General features: G+C 45.4%; 1 protein-coding gene across 4 annotated transcripts in view; it reads left to right on the top strand.

Moving 5' to 3' along the window:
- Positions 1-17203, top strand: part of CSMD3 (CUB and Sushi multiple domains 3) — a 1198342-nt gene that overhangs the window by 1059384 nt on the left and 121755 nt on the right. For all 4 annotated transcript variants that reach the window (XM_050940462.1, XM_050940461.1, XM_050940464.1 and 1 more), the window contains 2 exons: positions 15115-15303; positions 15681-15827. In XM_050940462.1, coding sequence (XP_050796419.1) covers positions 15115-15303; positions 15681-15827 — 336 coding nt within the window. The remainder of the gene's footprint in view (positions 1-15114; positions 15304-15680; positions 15828-17203) is intronic.

The following is a 17203-nucleotide window of genomic DNA, read 5'->3' as shown; positions in this document are numbered from 1 at the left end:
AGGGAGCGCCACAGTCAAGAGGCCCCGGCACCCAAGTCGAAGGAGGCGAGACGGATGGACCTCCTGGGCCACAAGGTCTATTCAGCGAGGGCGCTACAGCTCAGGGTCTCGAACCAGCAGGCCCTCCTTAGCCGCTACTCCTTTAACTCTTGGGTAGCGGCGGGAAAATTTGCAGAGCTGTTACCACAGGACGCCCGCCAGGAGTTTACCACCATCCTGGATGAGGGCAAAAAGGTAGCGAGGACCTCGCTACAAGCCTCCTTAGATGCTGCGGACTCGGCCGCTCGGACCCTTGCCTCGGGGCTTACGATGCGTCGAATTTCCTGGCTTCAGGTCTCTGGCCTTCCGCCGGAGCTCCAGCATACTATCCAGGACCTCCCCTTCGAAGGCCAGGGCCTGTTTTCCGCTAAAACAGACCCCAGACTAAAGGACCTTAAGGACAATAGGGTCATAATACGGTCTTTGGGGATGCATACGCCTGCGACACAGTGCAGGCCATTCCGGCAGCAGAACCAACAACAGCAGCATCGGCCGTATCCTCAGTTCCGCCCGCGGCAGGACCTCACTAGGTGCCGCGGCAGAAACAACCGACGCAGACAGTCGGGTGGCCAAACGGGGCAAAACCAAGGCTCTGCCAAGGCCCCTCCTGGACCCAAGCCTTCATTTTGAAGGTGCGCCCGAGGGCGCAGTACCAGTTTCCCCTCCGGATCCTTCCCCGCAGTTTTCCAACCGTCTTTCATTTTTCCTCCCGGCGTGGACCCAAATAACATCGGACCGTTGGGTCTTGCGTACTGTGCAGGCCGGTTATCGCCTGCAGTTTTCATCGCCCCCTCCCCCACCCACCATCCTCGTCCCTCTTCAGGGACCCCTCTCACGAGCAATTCCTCTGTCAGGAGGTGCACACGCTCCTCGTCAAGGGAGCCATAGAGGAGGTTCCAGAGAGCGAGAAGGGCAAGGGGTTTTATTCCCGCTACTTTCTAATCCCCAAGTCCAAGGGGGGGCCTCAGGCCTATCCTCGACCTGCGGGAACTCAACAAGTATATGGTGAAGTTGAAGTTCCGTATGGTATCCCTTGGAACCATCATCCCATCCCTGGATCCCGGAGACTGGTACGCCGCCCTCGACATGCAGGACGCTTACTTCCATAGCGCCATATTCCCCCAGCACAGGCATTTCCTCCGCTTTGTGGTCGACCGCCAACATTATCAATTTGCGGTCCTCCCGTTTGGCCTCTCTACGGCCCCGAGGGTGTTCATGAAATGCATGGCAGTCATCGTCGCACACTTCCGGCGCTGCCGCATTCACGTGTTCCCCTACCTGGACGACTGGCTGACCCGGGGCACATCAGAGCTGCAGGTCTGCGACCACGTCCACAGGATCAGCAGCCTCTTTGCTGCCCTAGGCCTCGTGATCAACGTGGCAAGTCTACTCTGCTCCCCACGCAGAGGATAGAGTTCATCGGGGCCGTTCTGGACTCTGCCCTAGCCAGGGCCTTGCTACCCTTGCCCAGGTTCCAGTCGCGGTCGGCCATCATTCTGCGCTTGCAGGCGGCCTCGCTGACCTCTCTAAGAACATGTCTGGCCCTCCTGGGCCATATGGCGGCCTGTACGTTCATGACAGCGTATGCCCGACTCCGCATGAGTCCTCTTCAATCTTGGCTCATCGCGCAGTACCGGCCGGCCAGACAGTCGTTGGACACAGTTGTCACCGTTCCCCAAACGGTACTGGACTCCCTTCGGTGGTGGCTGGACCAGTCCGTAGTCTGTGCGGGGCTCCCATTCCATCCGCCCCAGCCCTCGGCATCCCTGACTACGGACGCCTCAGATCTGGGCTGGGGGGCGCACTGCGGCGCCCAAAGAACTCAAGGCTTGTGGACCCCTCAGGAGCTGGGCCTCCATATCAACATACGGGAGTTGAGAGCGGTCCGTCTTGCTTGTCAAGCGTTCGTCCATCACCTTCAAGGTTGTTGTGTCGCGGTGTTCACCGACAACACGACGACCATGTTCTACATCAACAAGCAGGGCGGCACCAGGTCCTCTCCCCTATGTCTCGAGGCGATGCATCTCTGGGAGTTTTGCATAGCCCATGCCGTTCACCTTTCCGCCTCCTATCTCCCGGGAGTACGAAACACTCTAGCGGATCGACTGAGCAGGTCCTTCCGCTCGCACGAGTGGTCCCTCTGTCCAGACGTCGCCCTCTCACTCTTCCAGAGGTGGGGTCGTCCCCGGATGGACCTCTTCGCATCCAGGGAGAACAGGAAATGTCGAACTTTCTGCTCCTTTCAGGGTCGGGAGCCCGGGTCTATAGCGGATGCCTTCCTGATCCCTTGGGCGACCCACCTGTTTTACACGTTCCCTCCCGTTCCGCTGATACACAGGGTTCTCCTCAAGGTGCCCAGAGACAGAGCTCGGGTGATTCTCATAGCTTCAGCGTGGGCCAGACAACATTGGTACCCCATGTTGCTGGACCTCTCAGTAGCCAACCCAGTTACCCTGCCCCTACATCCGGACCTGATCACCCAGGACCACGGCAGGTTCTGTCACCCGGACCTTCCGTCTCTGCACCTTACGGCATGGCTCCTGCGTGGTTGACAGGCTCCGAGTTATGATGCTCTACCCCGGTTCGGGAGGTTCTCCTGGGCAGTAGAAAGCCTTCCACCAGGGCTACTTATTCGGCTAAGTGGAAGCGTTTCTCCTGTTGGTGTTTGGAGAAAGGTCTTCTCCCTATGGAGATTCCCATCACCACTATTCTAGACTACATCTGGTCCCTCAAGGCCCAGGGTCTGGCGTTGTCGTCACTCCGGGTCCACCTAGTGGCTATCTCCGCGTTTCATCCTGGAGTGGACGGATGTTCCATCTTCTGCCACCCTATGGTGGTGAGATTCCTGAAGGGACTGGAGTACCTCTATCCACAGATCCGCCCTCCTGCCCCTTCATGGAATCTCAACCTGGTCCTAACTCGGCTTATGGGTCCTCCATTCGAGCCATTAGCTACTTGCTCCCTGCTCTATCTCTCATGGAAGACCGCCTTCCTAGTGGCCATCACCTCAGCTAGACGGGTGTCAGAACTACGGGCCCTCACAGTAGATCCCCCATATACGGTCTTCCATAAGGACAAGGTGCAGCTGAGACCACACCTTGCCTTCCTTCCCAAGGTGGTCTCAGCTTTCCACATTAACCAGGAGATCTTCCTCCCTGTCTTTTTCCCAAAGCCCCATTCGTCCCGCAGGGAGCAACAGCTCCACTCGCTAGATGTCCGTCGGGCGCTAGCATTTTATGTGGACAGGACCAAACCGTTCCACAAATCCCCCCAGTTATTCGTGGCGGTAGCAGACCGGGTCAAGGGGCTACCGATTTCCTCACAGAGGATATCTTCCTGGGTTACCTCCTGTATCAGGACCTGTTATGACCTGGCCCACGTTCCGACGGGCCGTGTGACTGCTCACTCCACCAGAGCACAGGCATCATCGCTGGCTTTCCTTTCCCGCGTGCCAATCCAAGAGATTTGTAGGGCGGCGACCTGGTCATCGGTCCACACATTCACTTCCCATTACGCCCTGGTTCAGCAGTCAGGAGATGATTCGGCCTTTGGCTCTGCAGTGCTCCAGGCCGCGACTTCTCACTCCGACCCCACCACCTAGGTAAGGCTTGGGATTCACCTACCTGGAATGGTTATGAGCAATCACTCGAAGAAGAAAAGACGGTTAATCACCGTTGTAACTGTTGTTCTTCGAGATGTGTTGCTCACATCCATTCCACACCCGCCCTCCTTCTCCACTGTCGGAGTAGCTGGCAAGAAGGAACTGAGGAGCGGGCGGGCTGGCAGGGATATATATCTAGTGCCATAGTGGCGCCACTCTAGGGGGCGACCTGCCGGCCCACTGGAGTTGCTAGGGTAAAAAGTTTCTGGCAAACGTGTACGTGCGGCGCGCACACCTACCTGGAATGGATATGAGCAACACATCTCGAAGAACAACAGTTACAACGGTGAGTAACCGTCTTTTACGTGCCCCTAGACACAGCATCTTCAGCGCCCGCCACCCCCCACCCCCCTGCCTACAGATGACCTTCATGTTTTCTATAAAAATGAAACTTTTAACCCACTTTTAGGCACCTCTAGAATGCCAGCACCCCAAGGTACATGCCTACTGTGCCTAATTGGAAATCTGGCACTGGTGATTTCAACTCCTACAATCCGTCTCTTTCATTTAATAATATTGGGTAAATATAATGTGGTTTATTGCTGTCTCATCAATGCTTTAAGAGATGTGTTTAGCATCCCACACTAGCAAATATTTATGTGACAGTTTAGAGATAAAAAAAAGAATAACTGGCATCAGAAAATGGTGATTTATGGAAATGAGCTGGAAATATTTGGAAACCTGATCCTGCAAGATGCTGAGCAGCTCCTGTGTAGTCCCTCTACTTCAGTGGGAGTGGAGGGACCTCATAATCTAGCAGGATGTGTGAAGCATCTTGCCAAATCAGGCACATAAACACAACATTTATTTAAATTTACATTAAATGGGGGATGTTACCATCTGGTTTTGCTTTAAAGTTTTGCATTCTAATTTAGAAACAGATTTATGTAATCTCTCTCCTTCTCATCAGATGTTTTGTTGCTGAAGAAGCAATTTGAGTTAATTGGCATTTTTAGAAAACACTCTCAATCAACGTATATTTTTGGAATCGTGGCAAGTTATGAATTGTGAATAAATCCACTACTGCTAAATGTTAATGCTTTAATATGTGAAAGCTTCTTTGGTAATTCCAAAAGAGTTTCAGACTAAATGCAGTTTAGTTGTTAGAAATACAATTGTTTATATAATTAATGTTTACAAATCAGTGATGACTACAGTATTCATATTTCAGTTGTGAGTTGAAAAATTACTGACACGCATATTTTTTTTCTTTTTTTACATTCTTAATTTAAAAGTGGAAGGGCCCATTCCTGCTCCTGAAAGTGTATCATGCCCTCACATTTTTATACACTTGAAGAAATAAGAATCAATCTAATTTCCTAACATTTTCTTGGAAAATATTAAGTACCCTCAGCTCCTATGAACTTCAATACAAAGTGCAGATGCCCCAGGCATGCTTTCCGAAAAGACCATTTATTTATGTGCCTATTGGTAAATATGATTTGGCACCTAACCTAAGCCATCCTCTAAATATTTCCTATATAGTCACATATACAGTCTTTGGAAGATCTCAGATAAAAACCTAGGACTCTTCACTTCATTACCCTGACTAATAAATATGCTCTCAAATATAAATACTAAATAATTTAATACTGTCTGTTTTAGTCCACCTCCTGTTTTTAGCCTCAAGCAGAATCAGATAAACATAATCTCACCATTTATCAGCCTGAGAAAACACAAAAATTCAGAGGAATGAAAAAAAAACACACCTAGAATACTTATTCAGGTTGGCTGCTTAGAACAACGGATCACTTAGTCTCTCATTGCTATTTTTTTGTGTGGAAGTTATAAGATATACATCCCTGAGTATCAGATCTATAGGCAACTTCATATTTCCCCATCAGTTATCTCCTTTTTTACGGAACCTAAAAGCAGTATGGATAAGAGGTATAGTAACTCTTATTGAATGCAAGGATTATTTGCTATACTACACTGTTTGATTTATATACTATCACCATTTAATTATGCAGAATATAATCCACTATGTATGAGTCACCCTGAAGGAATAAATTTAATTTATGTCAAAACTGCTGCTGGTTCATGTAGTAAACCAGCACATGTGCAGAATTTATGTCCCCCTGCCAATTTATTTGCTTCACCACAGAAAAATGACTTTCTGATGGGGAACCAAAGGAAAGCCACAAGAGTGGTCATGCAACTCTCTCAAGCAGTATATTTTGGATACCCAGGGCAGCTAGCAGAGAAGGAAATCACTCTGGGGCAGGACTGGAGAAGACCTTGCTAGTAGCTCCCACCCTGCGCTGGGCTCAGCTGCTAGTCCCAGCGGGGCTGGGGAGAACGGACTGCCTCTTCCCCTGACTGGCATGCGGGGCCATGTCAGACCCACCCCCAGATTTCTCCCTGGCTGTAGGAAGATCTGCAAACTTCCCACCATGCTTCCTGCACCCATCACTGCTCAGCTATAGAGGAGATACTATAGGGAAATACTCCCCATCCACCTAACCCCTATGCATCCAGACCCCACTCATACCAGATCCTCCCACTGAGGTTCACTCCCCCTGCACCCAAAACCCCCCATGATGAACCACACTCCCCCTGCACCTGGACCACCCCAATGAGACACCCACATACCCACACTACCAAGCCCCAACCAGCTGCAAATGGACCCCCACCCCACTGAGCTCTGCTACCCCAGCATCTGGACTCCCCACTGATCCCCACCACACCCAGACCCCCTGCCAAGCTCTACCCCCACCCCCTGAGCCCCAACCACCTTCAGCTGCCCCCCTGCAGAGTCCCATTACCATTGAACCCAGAATCCCCAAACAAGCTCCTGTGGATCCAGATTACCCACACCCACACCTGGATTCCCTATTGAGCCACACGCACCCAGATTGCCCCTGAGAGAATCCTCTCAACCCACACCTGGATCCCCCACACTAACCCCTTCACACTTGGATCTTGCCTTTCCAAGCCTGCCTGCCCACACCTGGTGCACCTGGCATGGAGGGGCAGGGACCTGGGGTGTTTCTGGGGCAGACCTGGTCCTTGTGCTGTATCAGAGTTGAATGCAGCCTCACAGCTGAGGCCGTGTCCTTGGGGAAAGCTGCACATTGTTCTTCTGTGCTCCACAATGCCATGGTGGAGCCTCTACATTTATTTGACAAATAACATTTGCAGAATTTTGCAGAATTTAAAAAAATTATGTGCAGAATTTTCAATTTTTTGGCACAGAATGCCCTCAGGAGTAATGTTAGTTTCAAGTTAAATATATTGATTGAGAGCCATGGCTGGCTCTAACTTTTTTACCTCCCCAAGCAAAAAAGAAGATTGCCACCCGGCTGTACTCCCCCCGCAAGCGCCACGCCGCTGAACCCCCTCTGACTGCCGAGCCACCAAAACCCCCGTCCCCCTGAGTGCCACGCCGCCCTAAACCCCCACCCCCGCTCCGAGCGCCGCCCCCCCGAAGCCCCGCCCCCCGAGCACCGTGCAAGCCCCCGACCCCCCCGAGCGCCACGCCGCCTGAAGCCCCACCCCCGAGAGCCACACCACCGAAGCGCCATGCCGCCTGAAGACCCACCCCCCAAGCACCGCACCGCTGAAACAAAAAAAGCCCTCCAGCAGTGTCCAGATGAACCAAAAAAAAGAGAAAAAAAAACTCGAGCGCCGCCCCGCCCAAAGGTGCCGCCCCAAGCACATGCTTGGTCGGCTGGTGCCTGGAGCCAGCCCTGTTGAGAGCTATGCAATTGCTTTTTACAAAGAACAACATATGTGTTGTTGTTAGACACTATGTTTCTGATTTTCATCTTGTGCAGATTTTTTAGCCAGTGCAATGTGAGTATAAAACACTAGTATTCTTACTTGGTTTCATTTTACATTCAGTTTGCACTGATATCAATTAATACACACGATGCAGAATAGTGGAGAAGCAGGCCCAACATTTAGTATTTTTAAAAAGCTGTGTGGTTCAGCTGAACATGTATTAGTTTTGGAAAAAATATTTTGGTTATGCTTATAAGTTAGGGCTGTCAAGCAATTAAGGAAATTAATCACAATTAACCACGCTGTTAAACAATAATAGAATACTATTTATATAAATATTTTGGATGTTTTCCACATATTCAAATATATTGAATTCAATGACAACACAGAATACAAAGTGTACAGTGCTCACTTTATATTTATTTTTATTATAAATATTTGCATTGTAAAAATAAAAGAAATAGTATTTTTCAGTTCACTTAATTCAACTACTGTTGTGCAATCTCTTTCTTAAAATCTTTCTGAACTTAAAAATGTAGAAATATTTACAAAAAATAACTGCATTAAAAAATAAAACAATGTAAACTTTAGAGCCTACAAGTCCGCTCAGTCCTTCTTTTTGTTCTGCCAATCGCTAAGACAAACAAGTTTGTTTATATATGCAGGAGATAATGATTCCCACTTCTTATTTAAAATGTCACCTGAAAGTGAGAACAAGTGTTTGCATGGAACTTTTGTAGCCAGCATTGTAAGATATTTACATGCCAGATGCACTAAAGAGTCATGTGTCCCTTTATACTTTGGCCACCATTCCAGAGGACATGCATTCATACTGATGTTGAGTTCTGCTTGATAACGATCCAAAGCAGTGTAGGCCAATGCATGTTCGTTTTCATCATCTGAGTCAGATGCCACCAGCAGAAGATTGATTTTCTTTTTTGGTGTTTCAGGTTCTGTAGTTTCTGCATTGGAGTGTTGCTCTTTTAAGACTTCTGAAAGAATGTTCCACACCACGTCCCAATCAGATTTTGAAAGGCACTTCAGATTCTTAAATCTTGAGTCAAGTGTTGTAGCTATCCTTAGAAATCTGATACCTTCTTTGCATTTTGTCAGATCTGCAGTGAAAGTGATATTAAAATTAACAACATACTGGGTCATCATCCGAGACTGCTGTAACATGAAATATATGGCAGAATATGGGTAAAACACTGAGAAAGAGACATACAGTTCCCCCCAAGGAGTTCAGTCACAAATTTAATTAATGCCTTTTTTTTTAACAACTGTCATCAGCATGAAACCATGTCCTCTGGAATGGTGGCCAAAGCATGAAGGGGCATATAAATATTTAGCATATCTGGTACGTAAATACCTTGCAATGCTGGCTACAAAAGTGCCATGTGAATGTCTGTTCTCACTTTCAGGTGACGTAAATAAGAAGTGGGCAACATTATATTCCGTAAATGTAAACAAATTTGTTTCTTTTAGTGATTGGCTGAACAAGAAATAGGACTGAGCGGACATGTAGGCTCTAAAGTTTTACATTGTTTTGTTTTTGAACGCAGATATATAACAAAAAAAATCTACATTTGTAAGTTGTGCTTTCATGGTAAAGAGATTGCAGTACGGTACTTGTATGAGGTGAATTTAAAAATACTATTTTTTTATCATTTTACAGTGCAAATATTTGTAATAAAAATAATATAAAGTGAGCACTGTACACTTTATATTCTGTGTTGTAATTGAAATCAATATATTTGAAAATGTAGAAAAACATCCAAAATATTTAATACATTTCAATTGGTATTCTATTGTTTAATAGTGTGATTAAAACTGTGATTAATGACGTTTTTTTAATCATGATTAATTTTTTTGAGTTAATTGAGTAAGTTAACTGCGATTAATCAACTGCCCTACTATAAATATATTGGTTGCAATAAATATACAGGTGTTAGTAAAATGCTCCATTAGGAGGAAATCTAGGGAAAAAATCAGATAGAGTTTGTGTAGAAACTGAATAAAAGCCTCAGATTTGGTTACCAAAATTCAATACTTGATTGATGGTTTTAAATTTTGTTTTTGTTTTAAAGTTTTTTTATTGTAGTGCTCCAGTCTCCTCCACGTGGATTCATTTTCAGTCAGACAGGTGGAGAGCTCAACTATGTGATTCGCTGGGCTTGTGATCGATGTATTAGGCTTGTTTGGAAAAAAATGGTTTGCACTTATATGTGGTTGGGGGTGGGGGAGGAGGGGAGGGACGAGGCAGCAAGGATACCGAGCTATCTGGCCTGCCTCCTGATGGTGGAGTGTCACAGTTCCCCACAGAGACCCCCGTACCATCTCCCTCATACAGAATGTGCAGCGCTGGCGCATTCGGCTCTGTGAATATGACCCCTGCCTAAGGAGACTGCAGTGCATGCTGGGTGTGCAGGAGCCGACCAGCTCTTAGCTGCTGTCATGGGCAGTGGGTGAAGCTGCCGCCTGGGGAGGCAAGCTCCCCAGCCCATCTCTTCTGCCTGTGGCCCAGGGCCGGCTCCGGGCACCAGCCAAGCAAGCTCATGCTTGAGGCGGCAGATTCTAAGGGACAGCATTCCGCCAAATCCTAGGGCGGCACTGCTGCCCTTTTTTTTTTGTTCGCCACTCTGGCTGCTCTGTAGGGGGCGGCGGAGCGTAGGAGGGGAGGGCCCTGCTTGGAGCTGTCTGCATGCTCCATCTGCCCCAGCTGGTGCCAGCTCTGCAGCAAGCCCAGCAGCCCGCGTCCTTCCCTCCCCGCCGACTGGAGCGGCATGAAACCCTCCCGGCAGGCGGCGCAGCAGGAGGGGCTGAGTGGTGAGCTCCCTGGCTGAAGGAATCCCTGGCCACCCCCGTTCTCTTTCTCTCCCCCCCGCTCCCTCCCCCTCCCCCCGCTAGCCGAGGTGCACACTCCACTGCCTGGGGCATGTCTGCAGCTCAGGGAGTCACACTAGCCGAAAGTTTGCACCCTGGCTCCGGCCACCCCGCAGATTTGTTTGTTTTTTGTTTTTTGTTTTGCTTGGGGTGGCAAAAAAGCCAGAGCCAGCCCTGCAGTAGCCCCACCCAAACGCCACCTCTGCTCTTGCCCAGGCCCCGCCCTCATTCTGCCCAGGCCCCGCCCCTCCCCATATTCTCCCTCCTCTCTTCCCTCCACCTCCCTGCTAACCCCCTTCCAGCCAAATCCCTGAACCCAAATGAAGCAAATGAGATTAGAAAGAAATTGCTGGAGAGTGGCTTCTTCAAAAGTAAATGGAGCATGTTGTCCACTGCATGCCAGAAGGTGAAGACTGGACATGCAGAAGGTACCTAATTAAAAGCACTACATTTAGGAATAAAAAATGTCAGTCACAGGTATTTTAATATAGCTGAAGTTTGTCAGAGACTTATTTGCAAAAACTTTGCAGTAAAGGCAAGTCAGCTGTCCTACTGAATACAGCACTTCCCGCGGTTCCCATTGGCTGGGAACGGTGAACTGCGGCCACAGTCAGCGGCTTCCCCTGACGTTCTGGGAGCCAAAGTTTTCCAACTCCTGAAATATAGGGTCAGCTTATGAAAGGGTCATACAGTTTTTGCTATTTTTACCTATCCATTTTGGGGGGTCGGCTTATAAACGAACGGACCAATGAACAAGTATATACAGTACTTTATGTGATCTCCGTAAGTACAGACATGTTTATGAAATTTCACTAACTTTAAAATCTTTGGAAACATATTTTTTAGGCATAACAAAGGATTTTATATCTTACTAAGGTACTGAATTTGCTGGAGGGTTCTCTTAAAACTAGTTCATCAGATAGAAGTAAAGAAGGGGAAATTCATTTGTCTAGCTACCTGGAAGGAAAGGGATGTTGTCCCTTTAAGGGCTAGCTTCTCTTCAACAGGGAGATGCAAGGATAAATGAATGGACAGAAGGGACAGGAAGACTTTGGAAGCAAGTTTTTTGTACTATAGTAATTAAAATTAAAATGTGTATTTTAGATTGGTCTTTTGAAGGATTTATTTAAAAACCTATGTGTCTGAAGATCCAAGCATACAATAATGCAAAACTGTTTTTGTCAGTAAATTCAGAAACTGACAGTATATACCCAGAGGTTGGCAAATGCCTGTTAAATGACTTCATTACCGCTTGAATGGCTTTTTAACAGTTTCAGTGTTGTGCTAATAGTTCTGGTAGGCTGGAAGGCTTTTTCACTTTTAAGTTACTAGATCCCCTCCTGAGTAACAGTCAACAGGCTGCAGCAGCTAGCTGTGGGAGCCTGCAGGAAGGGTCAGAACAGGGATAGGAAGAGCCGGGTGGGTGGACACTAAGACCCAGGGATGTCCCAGATTTTCTGGTTCCCTACACAGCCCTGTATGCTGCCTATGCCTAAGGATGGCTTTGGATGTAATGTCATCATTTTATACTATACTGGTCAATGCAGGATATTAGGGAGACAAGGTGGGTGAGGTATATCTTTTACTTGACCCAACATCTTTTGGTGAGAGAGAGAAGCTTTCAAGCTCTTCTTCAGGTCTGGGAAATTAACTCAAAGCTTCACTGCTAAATACAATATTTGAACAGTTTGTTTAGAACAAATAGTTAACACATATTTCAAGGGATCATTCAAGTGAAGTTGCCTATTAACACCCCTCCAGTCATAGGGGTGGGTGGGAAACAGCTGGTGAGGGGTTGTTAGTGGATTAGAGATTGTTGTAATGAGCCATAAATCCAGTATCTCTATTGAGTACATGATTTGTAGTGTCTAAAAAAGTTATGAATTCAAGGTCTCAGATTTGTCTTTTGAATGTGTCATGCAGGTTTCCTTTTAGGATGAGGACTCATAGGTCATGTGTAGAGTGATTGCTTTGTGAAAAGTGTTCGTACATGGATGATATGGTGCTTTTGTCTTGTATCATTTTCTTGTGAATGTTCATTCGAGAGCGTTGTGATTGTATAGTTCTACCCACATAATTGATATTAGGGCATTTACATCACAGTGCAGCTGGCCTTGGGGCCACCCCAACAGCGACCAGTGTGGCTGGCCCCTGGACTGCCCCAGCTGCTGGAGCAGCCTTGGATTCAACCACACTGACTGCTGCAGCTGTGGAAGTCATGAAAGTCCTGAAGAGTCCTGGAATCCATGACTTCCGTGATCTCTGTGGCAGACCCACAGCCTTACCCATAAAGAGGTTGGTGTATTGGGGAGCCATCCTAGTACCCATGGCTGTTTTCATGGTTTGGACAAAGTGTTTGTCATTGAATGTAAAATTGTTATGGATGAGGATAAATAAGTTTTGCAATGTGTTTGGTCTGAATATTTGAGAGTAATCCATTGTCTTGTAAATATTTGAAACAGGAAGCTAGTCCATCATTGTGAGGGATGTTGGTATATAGAAAAGGTGATATCTCTGGTGGCAAGGATGGTGTTCTGAGGGAGGCTGTTGATGTTGCAGTTTGTGGAGGAAGTTGTTTGCATCCTGGAGGAAGCTGGCCCTTTGTGTGATGCGTGGTTTGAGGATGGTTTCTATGGGCCCGATATTCCTTCAGTAAATCAGGGGTTCTCAAACATGGGGTTGTGACCCCTCAGGGGGTCACAAGGTTATTGCATTGGGCTTGTGAGCTGTCAGCCTCCATCCCCAAACCCCGCTTTGCCTCCAGCATGTATATTAGTGTTTAATATAAAAAAAAGGTGGTTTTAATTTATAAGGCGTGAGAGTTGTACTCAGAGGCTTGCTATGTGAAAGGGGCCACCAATACAAACACTGGAGAACCCTGAGTAAGACTGGCCAGATATGACCTGCCTAAGAGTTGTGTGTTTTCCTCTGCTTGCATCAATTGGAGTAGTATTTCCCAATCTTTGCCCCCCTTCCCTTAGATCAGTAAATGTACACTGGCCTACACTAGCTCATATATATGCATATCATTTTTCTCTGCTTCACTGACGTATTATCCTCAGCCTACCTTTCTCCTTCTCAGCTGTTGGGCTGAGAGCCAGGAGGCCCAAGTTCTATTCATGACTCTGCCACTGACTTGTGTGACCTTATGTAAAACTCTTAAACCACAGTTTTCAAATGTGACTGCGAAAGGTTAGGTGCCTACATTCACACGTGTTCACCTAAATAAGTAGCCTGATTTTCGGTGGTGCTGAGCATCCGCAGCTCCCATTTACTTCATTGGGAATTGTGTTCACTGGGCCTCTTTTATTTAAGTGCCTTATTATGAATTTAAGTGCCAAACGTTAAGCATCCTGTTAACAGCCCTCAGATGTGTGTGATCTGTAGGTCATTGACTCTTATACCATGAAGAAGAAAGAGGAAGAAGATAAGGGGAAAAAATGGGTACATTAAAAATATAAGGGGAAAAAACATAGATTCACTGTCAAAAATGGTTAATTCAGAATTATGGTTGCCTGGAGATTAGGGCAAGTGCATAATATCTTTCTTCTTTTCCTTGACTGACTTCAAGAACAGAGCTGACATCAGTGGAGAACTTGAGACTTTCAGGCTGCATTCCTTTAATTTTTTTCTGCAGTTGACTGACATTCATTCATCCAGGAAGCAACCTGTCTTTGAGTTAGAAGGGAGGAAAATTCAGAGTTATTTGAAATTGAGAGTTTTCCCAACTGGAACCAAATGCACATTTAAAGATCACTAGTGTACACATCTTTTAAGAAGATAAAAAATGTGACAAAAGGAGATAGATGATTATGTGTGCATAATTAATTCATTTCATGGCATCTTTATCAGTTGTATATTTATTAGGGACAGAAGAATAATGTGATTTAACAAAACCTCTGTTCTATTATTGATACCATTTAAGTAAACATTGGCAGAACTTATTTTAACTTTCCCTCCTTAATTTTAAACCCTATTTTATAAGGAGGGGCTCATTGCATGGTTGCACTCATTATCCTCATATGAAGGATTTCTGAATTGCCAGTCTTAGGTCTCACCCAGTAGAAATACTTCTTCTCCATGTTTCCACAAGATAGTGGACATTTAAGAGAGATATTTAAGCTAAGAAGTGGCACTGTGTGATATATGAGGGCTATAAAGTGGCATGACAGTGATTTCAAGTCATTCTTACAGCAGGTAGAGGCAATGAGAAATCTAGGAGTTGTAAAATTGGACAAAGTTAAATTGTAAGACTAAATGCCAGAAACTATGTATTTTGCCATACTGGATGTATGAGTATGGGTATATGCTCACCAAAACAAACTTTTTTAAAATTAATAGCTATATGCTTCTAATAGAGTAATTCGGTTCTATTTACAGCCTAATAATCGGAGGCCACAACTGATTCCTTAAACTTGATTCACATGAGACTTTATCTTCCATCATCGTTATTATTATTTAAGGAAAGGAATAAAAGCTGTGGTTTACTATCTGAGCAATTCAGCCTGGCTCATTTAATCTGCAGTCTGAAAGAGCAAAGGGTCTTCCAGATAATGTAAGGAAAATAAAACCCCTTAGTCAGTGATTTCTCAGCCCTAGTGTGTTTATTTTCCATAACGTAATTTATTGTCGGAAATGCTGGCTAGCACAAACTTTGTCTACTATCCCTTAATTGAGTGTTCTTGTTCCATCTTCATAGAAATAAAGTGAGTAATGCAGCTCTTTAACGCAGAAAAAAAGTAAGTCAGACAAAATTATATGTATATTGGTAATTAGAGTTTTTTTGAAATAATCTCTGTGTTTCATAGTGCTCTGTCCAGCCAATGAAATGCGTCTGGATTCAACAGGAGTCATACTGAGCCCAGGCTACCCTGACAGCTACCCAAACCTCCAAATGTGCGCTTGGACCATTACTGTGGAAAAGGGTTATAATATCAGCATGTTCTTTGAATTCTTCCAAACAGAAAAGGAATTTGATATACTTGAGGTGTTTGATGGTAACTACAGGATACACAACTTTGGATGCTTTTATATTTATGCCTTGTCACCCCTGCCCCACTCCCTGCCATTTAGACATATAATATTTTTTGTCTAAATAAGTCATTACTTGAGTTTGTTAGTATAAGTAGTGACTTTAGATTGCATTGCTTTTCCAAATTATATTGCATCACTAATCAGTTTGACTGTGTGTGTGTATATATAATATTTAATTATAATATTTAATTATCTTTTATGATGCCTTCAATGATACGTAGCATGTGGTTAATGTAAATTCCACCATTAAATCTATTTCATTTATCATTACTCAAGGAACATTTTGTACATGTTTAATTTTAATCTTTATATTTTCATTTTTTTCTCCTCCTGTATCAAGGACCAAATAGTCATAGCCCATTGCTTATTTCCCTAAGTGGGGATTACTCATCCTCTTTAAATATATCCAGTAATGGCCATGAAGTGTTTCTCCGGTGGTCAGCAGATCATGGCACCAACAAAAGAGGTTTCAGGATAAGATACATAGGTATGTAAATCAAATGTGTCCTTTTCTATCTGCTTAAAACTTCAATATGGAATGTATGGAATTTATTTACATATGTACAAGGATAATGTGAGTTACTTTATTAGACACTAAGCTTCTAAAACTGAAAAAAAAATCAGATCTCTTTTATATTTGAACCAGATAACTGATTCTGTCTAAAATATGTCTTATTTAGAATAGTATGACAAATATTCAACATAAAGAGTTAATTAATTTCTGTGGCTCGGAATAGAAAACTAGTTGAAACCTAGTGTCAAGTATTGCATTACAGCTGCATACAACTCCATTCAGCTGCCAACCAAGTGCTGCACAATGCCTTAAAATGTTGGGGGAAAGGGGAACAACTATGAACTTGCCTATATATGATGGTCAGACCCCAAATATGGTAACTATTGCTACCACTTTCTGATAAGTAAGTATCAAATTAGTTGCGCCCAGTTTGATGTTCTCCTTCCCTGAGATTTTCATCCTCCTCAACAGCACAGAGGTTGTCAGACAGAGGTTGGGACCATTCTATTGTAGTCTCCTCCATGTACCTCTGTCTCCCTTAACTCATCCAGTTCAGCCACTCTGGTCTCCAAAGCCTGTACACGGCCTTTCAGGGCCAGGAGGTTCTGGCACCAAAGGTACACGTACACCACATGTGCATAGGGCAGGTAATCATACATGCTGCATTGAATGCAATAAGTTGGATAGCCCCCACTCTGTTGCTGGACTTGTACCTACATTCTCATTTTAGTCCTGAAGCTCTTTCCTTTGTTCCTTTGTTCTATTGTTTTTTATCAGGAGGAGGGTGTTTATTGCCTTAAGTTTAAAGAATGTTAAGTGTATCTAACCCCCTCGCCCAATATTTCCCCTCTAAACTCCCTCACAAAACTCTTGTTAGCTGCCACTGTACTCTAGCTCCTCTGGTTGCTTAAGAGCGGGCTTTTTAAAGCCCTGGTCGTCTTGAGTAGCCCGCCCTCAGGTTAAGGGTTGATGGGCGCTCAAGGGCATAGAGATCAAAGCATTGTTAAGAAGCTGTCTTGCCTAGCAGTCTGCTATGCTCAGCACATGGTCTCCCAAACAAAACAAGCTCAGTCTTGAAGCCAGTTAGGTTTTTTGCCCCCACTGCTCCCCTTGGAACGCTGTTCCAGAACTTCACTCCTTTGATCGTTAGACACCTTTGTCTAATTTCAAGCCTAAACTTGATGACCAGTTTTGGTTCTTGTATCCACATAGTCAACTCATCTCCCTGCCTGGCATTAAGTCTTGTGCTGTATTTATAGAGAGCAATCATATCACTCCTCAACCCTCTTTTTGTTAGGCTAAACAAGCCAGGCTTTTTGAGTCTCCTCTCATAAGGTAAACCAAGCAAA

The sequence above is a fragment of the Gopherus flavomarginatus genome, chromosome 2, assembly GCF_025201925.1.
Source record: "Gopherus flavomarginatus isolate rGopFla2 chromosome 2, rGopFla2.mat.asm, whole genome shotgun sequence".
NCBI classification, from domain to species: domain Eukaryota; kingdom Metazoa; phylum Chordata; order Testudines; family Testudinidae; genus Gopherus; species Gopherus flavomarginatus.
Note: the sequence above shows the minus strand (reverse complement) of the source record. Positions and strands in the feature narration are given on the sequence as shown.